The 15,490-nt window shown below is 42.3% G+C and overlaps 1 protein-coding gene across 1 annotated transcript; it reads right to left on the bottom strand.

Moving 5' to 3' along the window:
* Positions 1–271: 271 nt before the first annotated feature.
* rnd1b (Rho family GTPase 1b) lies at positions 272–10,528 on the bottom strand. The gene is made up of 5 exons (XM_037684184.1): positions 10,270–10,528; positions 9,715–9,802; positions 1,424–1,533; positions 1,153–1,287; positions 272–517 (listed from the first exon to the last, which is right to left on the bottom strand). Exons 1-5 carry the CDS (start codon positions 10,387–10,389, stop codon positions 272–274), a joined length of 699 nt encoding a protein of 232 aa, XP_037540112.1. The 5' UTR covers positions 10,390–10,528.
* Positions 10,529–15,490: the final 4,962 nt, after the last annotated feature.

The following is a 15,490-nucleotide window of genomic DNA, read 5'->3' as shown; positions in this document are numbered from 1 at the left end:
AATGAAAGCTTCATGGTGAAACCTCCACGGATGCAGTTGTGTTCAAAAGCGTTAAGAACGAAGGGAAAAGATGGAAAGTTCAGGAGCAAGTGGACAGCCAAGTGTCCACCTCTTCTGAGGTCGTTTGGTTTCTGGGAGGGGTGAGGGAAGGATTCTGCAGGTGATCCTGATAAAACCATCATACCCACCCCCCCTTCCCCAAGACCAAAGTGCTGGGGATTGGGAGTCACATGTGAGAACTGCAACCCAACGGGTCTTCCCTCTCCCCCTCTCACATGACCGAACAGCTCTTGGCCTTCTCTTTCTTGAAGGTGGAGGAGAGTAAATCTGACCTGCTGGGCAGGTGGAGGAGTCTTTTGGAGAGGCGGCGGGTGGGGCTGGGCTTGGGGAGCGCCTGCAGTTTGTTGATGCAGGCCATGGCTGCGGTGCGAAACACACTGTGGATGCTTTTCTCTGAGGTGAAGGCTGAGCATTCGAGATAAGCCTCTGCACCCAGCTGCTTGGCCATCGCAGAACCCTGCAATAAAACAGGAGATAAAGTTTGTGGTTTGTTTGTTAAATATACTTTAAACTTTGTTTTGTCATCTTTAGCATGATGGGGTCTTAACTGCAGCGTCTTAAAAGGCAGGAACTCAACATGCGCCGACTTTTAGACAGAGATTTTGGATGGTTGCTTGTATCAGATTTGCACATTCTATTCAACTTGTTTTCAACAGCCTTATTTTATTTCTATTTTTTATTTTTCCGATTAAAACATACTTTACTCACCCAAGTTGTAAACATCACTTTGCCATATGACTAAAGACATTTATTCATCTTGCATTTTCTAGAAAAGTCTAAATGTCATCGGATTGTTTTCTTTGAGGGCAGTGAAAAAAGTGCAGCTGGATCACAAAACGTTATTTCACTGATTTGATAAAGCCATAAAAGATGTGGAGAGCATTCTGCATTCCTAATTATCAGATGTGACAATTGGGCTAAAAAGGCAAATTAATCAAAACTGATTTGGAAATACGTGAGAATGATTTTATTTTGGTCATGCTCTGTGACACCTTGTGATGAAAATGGCACTGAATTGCTGTAAAAACTGAGCTCAGAGGAAGAAAACTTCATGCTCTTAGTTTCTAGCTGTGATTAAAGACTTGATCTCACCTGCTCATAGGTGAGAGGAGTCTGTTTCTGATTGGACAGCTCCATGAGCGTGCAGACGTCTGTGCGGAGGTCGATCTTACAGCCAACGAGGAGGATACGTGTGCTCGGACAGAAATCCAGAATTTCATTTTTCCACTGTGGACACAAAAAGGGAATTAGGTCATCTAATTTAGCAAAAGTTTTAATCTATTACTTGCAGTCCAATGATAAGATACTTTAGAAGAAATCTGGATGGCTTGTACAAATGTGAGAAAAGACCCAAAGCTTTTACCTTCTTCAGGCCGCTGTCCACAGTGTCTGGGCGACTGATGTCGAAACACAACAAGACTGCGTCGGAGTCACTGTAGCACAGGGGCCTCACGTTGTCGTAGTACGGAGAACCTAACAGGGTCAAGAAGGAAAGCATTTTCAGTTCATTTAAAAGAGACACACACACACCTGTGACTATCGACGGCTCCGCCTACCATCGGACTTTTCATGTAATTTTTAGAAAGTCATAAACAGATGAGAAACCTTTAATTTGGGGGGTGGGGGGTGGTTTCAACTCAAGGTTGCTTTTAGAATAACAGAGATGAAGTGATGATTTTTAATCAGTGTTCATATTCACTTTTAAAGCTTCCTGTTAGATTTGCTCACTTCAAGTTTCAAGAAATATTTTGGGCCCAACATTGCCACAATACAACTTGAACTGTGAAAAGTTAGTTACGCAGAACCGATAGTGGGTTATTTTAAAACTATTGTTAGTCTGTTGTGTAAAATATGCATGAAAACATCCTAAAATACAGCGGAGGGGAGATTTGTGCAGTTGCCATCTCTTCCTCTTAGCTTCGCTTTGCTGTCCTTGAACCTGCTCTTCTCCCTGCTCCTCCTATATGCTCCGCTGGCCTTTTAGAGGAAGGGAAGATGACAATCTAGCACTAAATCCTCATTGATCTTCTCTTGCAGTAGATTATGCAAGTGAAATGGTGGGGCCTGGGGCAGGCAGACGCTCCCACTCATGCTTAGAATCCTTAAGTAAGCCACCCACCCCCCCAAAAAAATCCTATGCACAGCAAGCAGTAGCTCCAGTCTCTTCTGTTACCACAGCAACAGCCTTGGAACCCACCGTCTACATCAGGCATTCCTCCCACCTCTCTATAAAGGCTTGCCTTTTTCTGCCCGTCAATCATTTCAGGCGTACAAACTACCCACTCGCCTAAATGTTGGGGACATTCCTCCTCTGCAACAGAGCTGAAGAAACTCACATCCCCAGCACTCTGCAAGTGCCACACCTACATCCATACACTCATAAATGTGGCTGCATCCAGAGGTGAACTGAATCTGTTATCTGATGAAACAGAAGAAGGATCTGCTCAGGAAGATTAACGTGTTTGCTTCAGTCTCCACGAGAATCCCTAAAGGGGATTCGATGCTCCTTTTATAGCTACAGATAAGGGAAAGCTGCGTGCGTAAACACTCATTACACAACAAGCCTAATTGATTTATATTGTGCAATATGATGCCTTGTAAAAATAAAAAAAAAGATAAAACACTCACACATACAACATAGATGAGTAAAAAACAAAGCAGTTTCATGAATACTTAATGATCTTCCACATTATCAAAGAGTAAAAGTGAATTTTCCAGCTTCTGGGTGCTGTGAGTGGAATAATGACGAGCTGGCATGAGATTCCTCAGGACCCATTGTCCCGAAGAAAGTCAACACTGGTGCAAAAGGAACAAAAGGACGTGCATGTTGAATTCTAACTCTGTCTGTGCCCTCAGACACGACAATCCCTTTGTTCTGCTGCCACAAATAGAAAAACAACTGAGACATGTAAATGAAGGTAAAAATACAAATTACACTAAAACCCAAAGTTAGCATTTGCTAATAGCATTTAGCACCCCTGCAGATAAAGCTGGTTATAGTGTGCATTGTTTCCCTGATTTAAGAGTCTGTAGGGTGCTTTAAAAACCTTCTCCATCTCCTGCGATGTGTTATCTCAAAGCCGAGAAACAGGATGTGATTCTGCATCAAATGGCCCTGATTGGAATGCAGCGATCAATAGGAAGTTGCACTGGGGGTCCTAGGAGCTGGTTTTTTTTTTTTGCAAACAAAGCAGGTGAACAAATTGTTCTGCCAAGATGGAGGGAAGATGAAAGGTCAAGTTGGATGTTCCCAACCCCCTCCCTCAGGTAAATAAAATTTAGCCCTCCTTTATATGAACAGTGGGTGAAACATTAAATTCAATTCAGTTCAGTTTATTTATATAGCACCAAGTCACAACATAAGTCGTCTCAGGGCACAGAACAGAAACATTCATACAATTAAAATAGTAATTTAACACTATTTATCTGAGGAGCAGACTGCTTTGAGTTTAACTCCATCGCAGAACTCTCATCTTGAGCAAGAATGTTAACATTGCAACATTGCAATTATCGTATCTCTCCAGATTTTGGGGGACAATAAACAGTGTTTCTCCTCCAGTCTGTAACAAACCCGCGAACAGATCAATGCCAATGCAGCTGTAACCGTGTCCAAATGTTGGGAGAGTTTCTGAAGCATGAAATATGGAGAGTGAGGCAGATTTACTTGCATCAAGAAAAAAAAAATCAAAATTCTTGCAGAAGAAATAAACTAATGTCCTAAAGGTGCAGTGTGCAGAGGTGAGTGTAAAGCAGAATATGGGCTCAGCTCGAGGAAGTGAACCGTGAGCCTTTATTCACTGAGAGCACGAGAGAGCGTACTCTTGAGCTTGTCTGTGAAATCAAATGAGTGTCAAAGCTCATTTTTATCATTAGCACTCTTCTCACTCTCAGAAAGCAGGGGTCAGGCAGACTAATGATCCAGTGATGGGATGACTCACATACATGAGGATTAGAGAGCGGCCCGGCCCCTCCACCCACCCTCAGCTGACTGGGCTTTGTGGAGCTTCTGCACCTGATAACTACAGACATTACAGTCACCCCACAGACACTACATTGAGTTATTCTGCCGTTTTTACATCAGACCAACAGAATCACTGCTGAAGGAGGAGCCAAGATCTTTGTTTTGCAGTGTTTACATCACACCTGAACTCAACATGAGCGTGACCTGACTGTACAGATTCTGCAGTCAACTAATAAGGTAAATAATAATAGTATAATAATGATTTAGCAAAAGCTTTTGACTCAGTTGATCATTTCATCTTACAGAAACAACTTGACCGTATTTTGAAGTTTGGGACAGCCCCTAACATGGTTCTGTAATTATATTTCGAATAGGTCACAGCAAGCGAAGGTTGACTCTCATACTTTATAGTTTCTTCTGGTTATGTCAGGTGTACCTCAAGGCTCCATTCTTGGTCCAACTCTTTTCTCCATATATATATAAATATCTCACGTTCTGTTAGTGAGGCTTCCATCCATTCCTATGCCAATGACACTATTTTATATGCTTTTGGTTCTACTGCAGATGAGGTAGGGAAGTTTGCATGTGGTTTTCTTGAAATCCAATAGAACTTTTCTGGCATAAATTTGTCCTTAAATGCCAAGAAAACTAAAATTATGTAGTTCGGTCATGGAGGAGGAACCATACACCTCGGTGGAGTTCACCACTGTAAACGGAGATATTATAGAAGATGTAACAGTTTATAAATGTGACTAACCTGTATAAATAAAGGTTGAATGAATAAATATTTGGGAATTTGGATTGATGGCACTCTGCCCTTTTCACATCATGTTAACGTTTTGCAATCTAAGGTTAAAGCAAGACTTGGTTATCTATATAGAAATCGATCTTCATTTACAAAAGCACCATTGTTGAAAAAAAAAAAAACATTCTACCTCTGTTGGATTATTGAGACATAATTTACAGACATGTTTGTAAGGGTGTCCTTGGTAAGCTGGACACAATCTCTGCTATTTGCTTTGTTACAAATGCTCCTTATAGAACACATCATTGTCATCTAGACTCTTGTTAAATGGCCTTCTCTACATACTCGTCGTGAAATTCATTGGTTTACCCTCATTTATTTATTTATTTATTTTTTTTTCATTTAGCCTTTATTTATCCAGGTTAGTCTCATTGAGCCATGAGAACTCATTTTCAAGAGAGACCTGTTTAGGGAGCACACGGTGGGGTTAAGGACCTTGCTCATGGGCCCAGAGTGGGGCGAATGAGGGTGGGGGCAAGTGTGGGTGTTTCACCTACCCCACCCACAATTTTTGATGTTGTCGGGGCCGGGGCGTGAACCGGCGATCTTCGGATCACAAGCCCACCTCTCTAACCTCTGCGCCACCACTCCCCTATTTATAAGACGCCGCTGGGTTATTCACCAGCATATTTAACTAATCTACTGCAACTAGCATCGGTTTCGAAGTATCACACCCGATCCTCTCAGTATTTGTGGTTAACAGCTCTAAAGACCAAGTCTCGCTTTGGCTCTGTGGCCTTTGCCTCTGCTGCTCCATCTGATCTCACTTCTCAGTTTCTAGTTTAAAACATAGTTTAAAAGCTGTGTTTAAAGACACTTGCAAATGTTTTCCTGCTTAGTAATCTTGTCATTTAACTTTGACAATGAACTTGTGTTTCCTTGCTTGTTAATGTTAATATTTTATGGTTTTGCCCAACTGTATTGTTTCCCTTCCCATGACCCTACAAGTACCTGTTGGTGCTGCCAGGCCAGCAATATAATTGGGAGTATAATGGGGAGTGGTGGCGCAGAGGTTAGAGAGGTGGGCTTGTGATCCGAAGATCGCCGGTTCACGCCCCGGCCTCGACAACATCAAAATTGTGGGTGGGGTAGGTGAAACACCCACACTTGCCCCCACCCTCATTCGCCCCACTCTGGGCCCATGAGCAAGGCCCTTAACCCCACCATGTGCTCCCTAAACAGGTCTCTCTTGAAAATGAGTTCTCGTGGCTCAATGAGACTACCTGGATAAATAAAGGCTAAATGAAAAAGAAATGAAAAAAAATAAATAAGAATTTGTTCTTTGTGTTTATGCCTGGTTAAATAAAGGTTAAATAAATAAAATTAAAATAAAAAAAGATCTGCTAGAGCTTGGAGTACATATTGAGGATGACTCTCAACTACTACCACATCAAAATTTCAGTTCAGTATCTGTAAAACTGTCTTAAGTTGTGTTTCATGACAGGTTGTACTATTAGACACACACAAATAGACGGACATTTACATGATCACCTGCATTTCATGGCAGAGGGCAGTTTACGCCACACCTACAGAATAAAACTATTTTGCAAAGAATAATTTCTGTAAACAACATCATGCTTGTTGATGCCTTAGTCTATCTCACATGACTATCAAGAAAACAAATACAATCAACTGGTCAAAGAAAAATATCAAATGTTGGACAGTTTAATGCTGAAGGTTTTTACTCTGTTTAATGACTTATGAACATTTCATTGTTTTGTTGTTAACATTAATTATGAAAATGATTATAAATAATAATTGTGGTCCTATATACAAATTGACCATGTTTATTGTATTGTTGTTGTTGTTTAGCAGTACATTTTAGTTAATAGGTTTTATATTTCATATTGTTATCATAATAATATAAAATTGTATATATTTTCCTATCAAGACATTTTAGTGTTAGAACTGGTTTATTTCTTTATATGTGATCCACATCATTATGTGACTTTAAACGTCTCTTTCAGACCATGTTTGATCATCCCTCTGGTGGATTTGAGTTTCTGTGGGAGACCACAGAGCAGCAGGGCAGCTGTTTAACTCAGGTGAAGGTGTTTGGTTCCAACAGATGCATTTGCTTTAAACAACAGTCAGTGTTTGTGAACAGTCTGTATGATGCCACCAAGCATGTCCAACTGGAATAATACCAGACCATGATAGTAAAAGAGCTGTTGATGTTTCACACCACATTCTTAAACACTGAATATTGTGAACGCAGCTCTACGAGATGCTTTAGTCACATTCACAGCTGGTGATATGAAACCAGACAGCCGGAAGATGAGCGGTGACGAGCCTGAATTATTCCTGCTGCTTTGACTTCTTGTCAGTGTGAAAGTTTGTTATTCTGTCCTGATTTAAGCAGAATAAACTCTGAACGAGCTCAGAATTTATAAAACATGGTGCTCAATACGCGTTTGTTTGTTATGGATCTCTATAAACCCTCCCCTGATAAAATAGGGTCTCGCTGAAGACTGTGAAATAGAGTGAGGTTGGATGCAGTCAAAACATCCAACAACATTTACATTACCAGGAACATTTTGTATGTAATGATATATACTTTATTCAAATTTATATTTGGAATTCAGAAACCCCTGCTGGTGGAGAAAAACCTCCTGTCATAAAACCCAACAGAAGGAAATGTCAGAGTTGATGGAAGCTGGGCAACAATATTTTCTCTGTGTGTGTGTGTTGGTGTCTGTTAGTAAAATATCACATGAACCACTGACCAGATTATATATATATATATATATATATATATATATATAAAACTCAGTAAAGTAATCATTGGATGTTCATCTACAACTGATTAACTTTGGGAGTTACACCAATTCAAGATGGTTATCGCAGCTAATTCAACTTAGCGAACACAAAAATAGCTGCAACTCAGTCAATTTTGCAGATATTAAGCTAAGATTTGGTGGGATAGTAGCTGAGAGTCATTCACAACACAAGTTTTGAGAGTGAGCTCTTGCTATCATGTATAAGTTCCTGCATAACATTATTTTCAAGGTTTAACCAAACCAGCTAAGATTGCCATTTCTCAACAATTTATGATCTTAATATAAAATGCTGGCATAAAGGGCGGTGTGCAATTTACATTCCTTCAAAGAAAGCTAGGCTTTAATTTATGTTTATGTTTAAATGTCAAAGAATCTTTCTCTTGGAATAAATCACTGGCCTGATGTTAGGAGACAGAATGCTGTTCTGAGGCCTCAGCATGAGCACATACCAACAAAACTTCAAACTTGGGATATTTATGGAAAAAAATCCAGTTCAGTAATTTGATTTGGTCTTTAGTCTTAAAAAACAGAACATAGAGAGGGTTTTCTGCCACTCAGGTCTTATTTGATTTTAATTCAGTATATCTGCTTACTTCAGCAGGAACATAATCAGCTCGTAGCTCGTTCCAGCCAAAAAATGATACAGAAGTCAGTCCTGTGGCATTTCAAACAAAATAAAACCTGTTCTAAGTGATTGGTTCTGAACACTATAACTGAAAGAAATAGTCACTAACACCACAATGACATTCACCATGAAGTATTCATGAGTTCGCCTCTTTTTTCTCCCTCTCGTCGTTTCTCGTCCAATCGGACCAGGCTGATTAAAACCGGAGGGATTGATTTTAGTCTGTATATCCATGGTGATGCTGAGAGAAGGAGCTGCCTGCCATTTGGAGCCAGCGATGAGGTCAGTCCGATCAATGAAGAGGAGCAAAGATAATGAGGAGACGCTGTGTGTGTTGTTGTGGGGGTTTTGGGGGTGGGGAGGGTTATATAACTTTGCACAGTTAAAGAAAATTACAAAGAAATAGTATTTGTGTTTGTGATCCACCTTGAGGAGCCTGCAGGGGTCTTCATTAAAATATAAAAACATGTGTTGTTCTCACACAAAACAGAATCTGTGGATCATGAAATAATGGTTTCAGTATTTTTACTACACTTTATGCAATTTTGTATATTTGTATTGAACTGTGCAACATGCTTATGTTATTGTTTTTTTTTGTGTGTGTGTGTGTGTGTCAAACGGTGCCAAAGTTACATCAGGAAAGGAATTTAAAGACTGGGTCAGCTTGAAGGGATGGCCCAGCAGTGGTCCTATTCAGAGTCTTAATCCAGTGTGTTTGAGTGGGTGACCCGGACAGCATATGGAAGAGAATGCAGGTCACCACAGTTTCTCTCCCTCCTATCTGTCTGCTCCAAAAAATACCCTTCCTGCTCAGTAGGATGTCTCTGTGAACCCTTCATCCCTGGGCGCCAGGCCCACTCCTCCTGGCCAGACCAAAGGTTTGGGATTAAAACCCAGTATTCAGTCTGGGCCAGGAATTACACTGCCCCAGACCAATGTATTTTTCACTTTGCAATAACAGGGGAGGGGGAAATACGAGCACCCAGTACATCTCATACAAGTGGGTCTGTTACATAAAGGATTTATTGCACAGATGTACACAGATGCAACACACACACACTTGTACATTTTGCTCCGTCACGGTGACCTACAAAGCTGCAGATGCCTGCATGGATGGTGAGAAACATGCACCAGAGAGATGTGGCAGAGAGGAATCGTACAGGTGCTGCAGACCTATCCTCGCTCAACAGCACAGCACCCAGGGAGATCTCCAGTACAAAGACACATCCACCTCTTTTTCAATTCTAAGAGCAAACAAACTTATGATAGATCATAAACAGCAAGTGAACTGGAATAATTAGTGACTGTAAATCTGAGCCACATGAAACACAAATTTAAATGTGACTAGGACAACTGCCCGTGTTATTCTTCTTAAATGAAGAAAAAAAAGCCTTATGTTTGTATAAATCTATCTCAACAGCTCAGAGTTGTTCCATTGAGCATCCTCCTGAGCTGCAGAACACACTGACAGGTGATCAGTTACCTGAGGTGTCCCACAGACTGAGCTCCACGCGCTGCTCCTCCAGCTCCAGGCAGGCTGTGTAGTTTTCAAACACTGTGGGCACGTAGGTCTGCGTGGGGGGCAATTAACAACAACACGGGGCTATTAGTGGGAAGGTGTCAGTCAGCTGCAGGCATGCAAGTCATGAAATGAAGCGCTGAGAGCTGAATGGACTAACTGCAGGAGATCTCATGAAACCCTTTGGCTTCCTATCAGTTGCACCGCATCAGGAAATATTCAGCGCAAATATGCGAAAAATAATTAGAAAGGAATTTCCTGGAAAGTTCGTCTTCATTGGACATGCAATAAAAAGCTTAAAGCATCATTTTAATTAGTTATTCAGCGGAAAAGAAACCATAAAAAAAAAAAAAATCTCTGTAAATGCGCATGCATCCTCCTCTGCCATTTTCTTACTTTTTTTTTTTAATTAAAAAAAACCTCTTCTGATTTTTATTATTTTACTAAATGCCAAAACAGCTTCATGTGAGTGCGTAGTCCCTTTCCCACAAATATGGGCGATCTTATAGGAATATGTACCTCTGGATAACAGTCCTTCGCCAGCACTTGCAGCATCGCCGTTTTTCCGCATTGAACGTCTCCAACAAGAACCAGTTTACATCTGACCACCAGCGGCTGCGTGTTCCTCCTTTCCTTCATGCTGGAAGAGAACGTCCCAGTGCTTTCAGCCGGAGAGACGCAACAAAAGAGCCCAGAAATGGTCCCAGTGTGAAGGATCGTCCTCCGTGTGTGTGTGTGTGCGTGTGCGTGTGTGTGTGTGTCGGAGGATGGCCGCAGTTGATCTGATTGAATTTGCCACTGCGGCTCTTTAAAGAGGAGCGCAGCAGCCAATAGGAGCGCAGCTTCCCAGCATCCCCTCACTGCTGGGAGATGCTGTCAGAGCACAGCACCAATCTGTTCTGTTAAACATCACTCTGAGCAGCATTAAACAACACTTTAGAACTGAACACATTGTCCTGATGAACTGATCTCACTGATGTGAGAAAATTACATTTAAATTGATCATCAGCAATTATCTAAAGACTTAACTGTAAGTTTGAACTTTGACCTGCAAGGTGCAAACTAATTGATTTGATTGATCTGCTGGATCAGAGGTCAGTTTGGACAGAGGCAACATTAGATTAAACAGGTCTCACTTGTAAATGAGTCCTCGAGGCTCAATGAGGCTATAAATAAAGGTTGAATTGAATTGAATAGAAAATTAGTTTGATTGTTTTCCTGGTTATTGTTTGATATTTCGAACAGTATTTTATTTATTTATTTTTATTCTGCATTTTGTGCGTTCTAAGCCATTTGGTTCAGCTTGAACCTCTATTTATGTGCTACTTTTACCATTTTGCTACTTTTAGCTTTTGACTACTATTCACCTCCTTTTAGCTTGTAACTTTGGTTCTTTTATTTACAATTCCTCTCTTTTTAGCCTTTAGCTATCATTCCGCTCTACTTTTTGGCTACTATTGAGCTCCATTTAGCTTTCCTGCTCCTTTTTGCTTTTGTCTGCCATTTTGCTCCATTTATCAATTACAATTCTACACCTTTAGCTTTTATCAACCGTTCTGTGCCTTTCCAATTTTAGCTACTGTACTATTCTGCTCCTTTCAGCTTTTAGCTAACATTCTGCACCTTTAGCCTTTAGCAACCATTCTGTGCCTTTTAGCTTAAACTAACTTTAACTGTTTTTATCTTTTAGCTTCCATTTATCTCATTCTATCTTCTGTTTTCCTTTTTTAAATAATGTTTTCCAACTATTTTAGTTTTAATAGCTTTTTCAGCAAACTCCAGCAAGGTTATTCAGCGTTCACTGTGAAAATGTTGTTTCTCTAGTTCAACTGGAACTCTAATCATCTTTGATCTAAATCATTCAGTCGTATTATTTTGAACATCTTTGTGTTTTCACTTCAATGAATCTGTATTTGATCAGTAACAGAAGCATTTTGTAACTTTTCCTGACGACATGCAAATGTTCCCAGAAAATCTTGAGCCTGTCTCCAACACTTTGACCTTTGTTCCAATGTTTCTGGTTGCTGGTTACATTTCACTGCTGATTAGCTAAGAAACAACTTGTGATCAGATATGTGACCTGTTACTGTGGCGTTAATTCCTTCCTCTTCAGTACCTCGGCCTGGTGAAGCCTCACTGATAACTAATCATTGTCTCACAGGATAAAGTCTGATATATTTTCTCACAGCTTTACTGAAGACACAGACTGACACATCCTGAAGGATGTTAATGTGTGCTTGTAAAAATAAACAGATTAAAAGATAACAATCAAATTATTTCCCTTATCTGTATGATTTACATATAGTTGTCAAATTCTAAGCAATTTGCTTTTCTTCGTAAACAGCCCTCCATCCCTATTATTTGATGCCAATACTGATGGGACTGGTTTGTCCTCTACAATTAAATTATGTTACTAAATACTCCTAAGAGAGGGAACCAAAACCATCAGAAAAGTTATGAGAAAACATCCTCATTTAACCTGGATTATGATTCAATTCATGCTGCACAGTAAGACACAATAAGCAACACAAAAGGCTAAAATTAAGTATATATATATACAGGTTTTACAACATATTTGATACAATTAGAAGCACACATCAAATACTTGTGTAAAATCCTATTTAATATTGCAACATGCTAAGCAAATATTTTTATTATAGAAAAAAGCATAACAGGTTTTATTGGTGTATTTTATGGTGCTGTACATCAATAACTCTAAGGACAGAAAGAGTATAAAAGAAAAGTTACAGAAGATGAACTCTTCTTAATCCTTCTAAAGTACATGCAGCATAAAAATGGACACCTCTGGAAGCACCCCTCTGACTCAGACACAGATGGCTGTGAATAAACAGCAGGCATAAAGTGACATCTTCCAATGTGACCTGCACACATCACCAGTCCGTCACAGAGGCACACAGTCATGCAACTCTCCGGGGAGAAAGTTTTCTGTTTAACTACTTAACCGAACATGCATGGTTTGTTGACTGTGAGGTCTGGGTGAAAAAAAAACACATCACACTGACGCAAAAATATCCATGAAAAATAGGCCAGACAGCCAGAGATTAAGCCAAACACCTTGTTATTGTGAAACATCACGTTGCAGCGATTTAGACCTAACTTTCCATAAAGGAATGCATCCACTACCTTTTTGTGTTTTGTGATTGTGCGCCTGAATGATCCTAGGAGCTATGCTGTCGGGGGCAATTATAATTGTCTGTGGTAGGGTCTCCCAAGGCAGATTGGTCCTAGGTGACAGGCCAGACAAAAAGCAATTCAGAAGATTTTTATGGACATGACACAACAAGGAATTCGGTGTCCCTTGCCCGGACATGGGTTACCAGGGCCCCACCCTGGAACCAGGCATGGGGGAGGGGCTCGTCGGCGAGCACCTGGTGACCGGGTCACTACCCATGGGGCCCAGTTGGGCTCAGCCCGAAGGAGCAGCATGGATTTGCCTTCCTGTGGACCCACCACCTACAGGAAGGGCCATAAAAGTTGGGTGCGTGATGCCATTGGCAGTGGCCGAAGGTGGGGACCTTGGCACTCTGACCCAGGCTTACCAAAGCTGGCTCTTGTGACATGGAACATGACCTCTCTGGTGGAGAAGAAGCTGAGCTTGTGCGTGAGGTCGAGAGGTACCAACTAGATATACAGTAGCTGGGCTCACCTCAACGCACAGCATGGGCTCTGGAACCAATCTCCTTGAGAGGGGCTGGACCTTATTCCACTCTGGAGTTGTCCATGGTGAGAGGTGTTAAGCTGGTGTGGCTCTACTTGTAGGCCCCCGACTTGGTGCCTGTGTGATGGAGTTTCCCCCGGTAGATGAGGGGTGGCTTCCCTTCGCCTTCGGGTTGGGGGACGGACTCTGACTGTTGTCTGTGCCTATGCACCGAATGGCAGTTCAGAGTATCCAGCTTTCTTGGAGTCCTTGGCAGGGGTGCTGGAAGGTGCGCCAGCTGGGGACTCCTTTATTCTGCTGGGGGACTTCAATGCCATGTGGGTATTGACAGTGTGACCTGGAGGGGCGTGATTGGGAAGAACGACCTCTCTGATCTGAACCCAAGCGGTGTTCTGTTGTTGGACTTATGTGCTAGTCATAGATTGTCTATCACAAACACCATGTTTGAACATAAGGGTGTCCATACGTGCACTTGGCACCAGAATATTCAAGGTCGTTGATCAATTATAGATTTCATAGTCATGTCATCTGATCTGCGGTCATTTGTTTTGGACACTCAGGTGAAGAGAGCAGCTGAGGTGTCAACTGATCACCACCTGGTACTGAGTTGGATCAGCTGTCGGGGGAAGTTGCCGGACAGACCCAGTAGACCCAAACACTACATGTTTGGGTCTAACGGGAATGCCTGGTAGAAGAACCTGTCAGAGAGATCTTCAAATCGCACTTACGAGAGAGCTTTAACCTCATCCCAGCTGAGGTGGGGGACATTGAGTCTGAGTGGGCCATGCTTCGTGCCTCACTTGTTGAGGTAGCTGCCTTGAGCTGTGGCCGCAAGGTTGTCAGTGCTTCTCGAGGTGGCCATCCATGAACTCGGTGGTGGACACCCAGGGTTAGGGAGGCTTTCAGATTGAAGAAGGAGTCCTAAAGGCCTTGTTGGCCAATGGAACTCCGGAGGCAGCTGAGGAGTACCAGAGGGCCTTGGCTGTTTCTTAGGTAAAAGCTCGGATGTGGGAGGAGTTTGGTGAGCCCTTGGATAGAGACTCTCGGTCGGCTCCAAGGAGATTCTGGAAAACCATCAGACGGCTGAGGAGGGGAAAACAGCACTTTACTAACACTGTATTCATTGAAGGTGGGCCACTGTTGACCTCAACCAGATATGTCATCAGGAGGTGGAAGGAATACTTCTCGGACCTTCTCAATTCCACCAGCACGTCTACAATGGAGAAAGCTGAGTCGGGGGACTTTGGGGTTGATCCGTCCATAACTGTGGCTGAGGTCAATGAGGTAGTTAAAAAGCTCTGAGGCGGGAAGTTTCTGGGAGTGGATGAGATTCACCCTGATTTCATTAAGGCTCTGGATGTTGTGGGGCTGTCTTGGTTGACACGTCTTTGCAACATTGCATGGACATTGGGGGCAGTGCCCTGGATTGGTAGACTGGGGTGGTGTTTCCTCTCTTCAAAAAGGGGGACCGGAGGGTGTGTTCCAATTATAGGGGCATCACTCTCCTCAGCCTCCCTGGTAAGGTCTATGCAGGGGTATTGGAGAAGTGAGTCCGATCGTTGGTCGAACCTCAGCTCCTAGAGGAACAATGTGGGTTCCATCCAGGCTGTGGCACACTAGATCAGCTCTTTACCCTCACTAGGGCCCTCGAGGGGTCATGGGAGTTTGCCCATCCTGTCTACATGTGTTTTGTGGACTTGAAGAAGGCATTCAACTGTGTTCCTTGGGGTACACTGTGGGGGGGTGCTCTGTGAGTATGAGATTGGGGGCCCTTTGCTATGGACTGTTCAGTCCCTATACAAGTTATGTGAGAGCTTGGTTCGCATTGCCGGCAGTAAGTCGGACCCCTTCATGGTGGGAGTTGGACTCTGCCAGGGCTGCCCGTTGTCACCTATTCTGTTCATAACTTTTATGGACAGAATTTCTTGGTGCAGCCAGTGGGCGGAGGGTTTCCAGTTCGGTGGCGTCAGGATTCCATCTCTGCTTTTTGTAGAAGATGTGGTCCTGTTGGCGTCATCGTGCCATGATCTTCAGCTCTCACTGGAATGGTTCACAGCCGAG

This window comes from Nematolebias whitei, chromosome 11 (genome assembly GCF_014905685.2).
Source record: "Nematolebias whitei isolate Nwh7 chromosome 11, NemWhi1, whole genome shotgun sequence".
NCBI lineage: Eukaryota > Metazoa > Chordata > Actinopteri > Cyprinodontiformes > Rivulidae > Nematolebias > Nematolebias whitei.
Note: the sequence above shows the minus strand (reverse complement) of the source record. Positions and strands in the feature narration are given on the sequence as shown.

Coding starts and splice junctions, on each gene's coding strand:
- rnd1b (XM_037684184.1), bottom strand. CDS start 10,389: ATGAAGGAAAGGAGGAACACGCAGCCGCTGGTGGTCAGATGTAAACTG. Junction 1,534..9,714: donor CAGTCTGTGGGACACCTCAG/GTAACTGATCAC, acceptor TGACCCTGTTAG/GTTCTCCGTACTACGACAAC. Junction 1,288..1,423: donor TGGACAGCGGCCTGAAGAAG/GTAAAAGCTTTG, acceptor TTGTGTCCACAG/TGGAAAAATGAAATTCTGGA.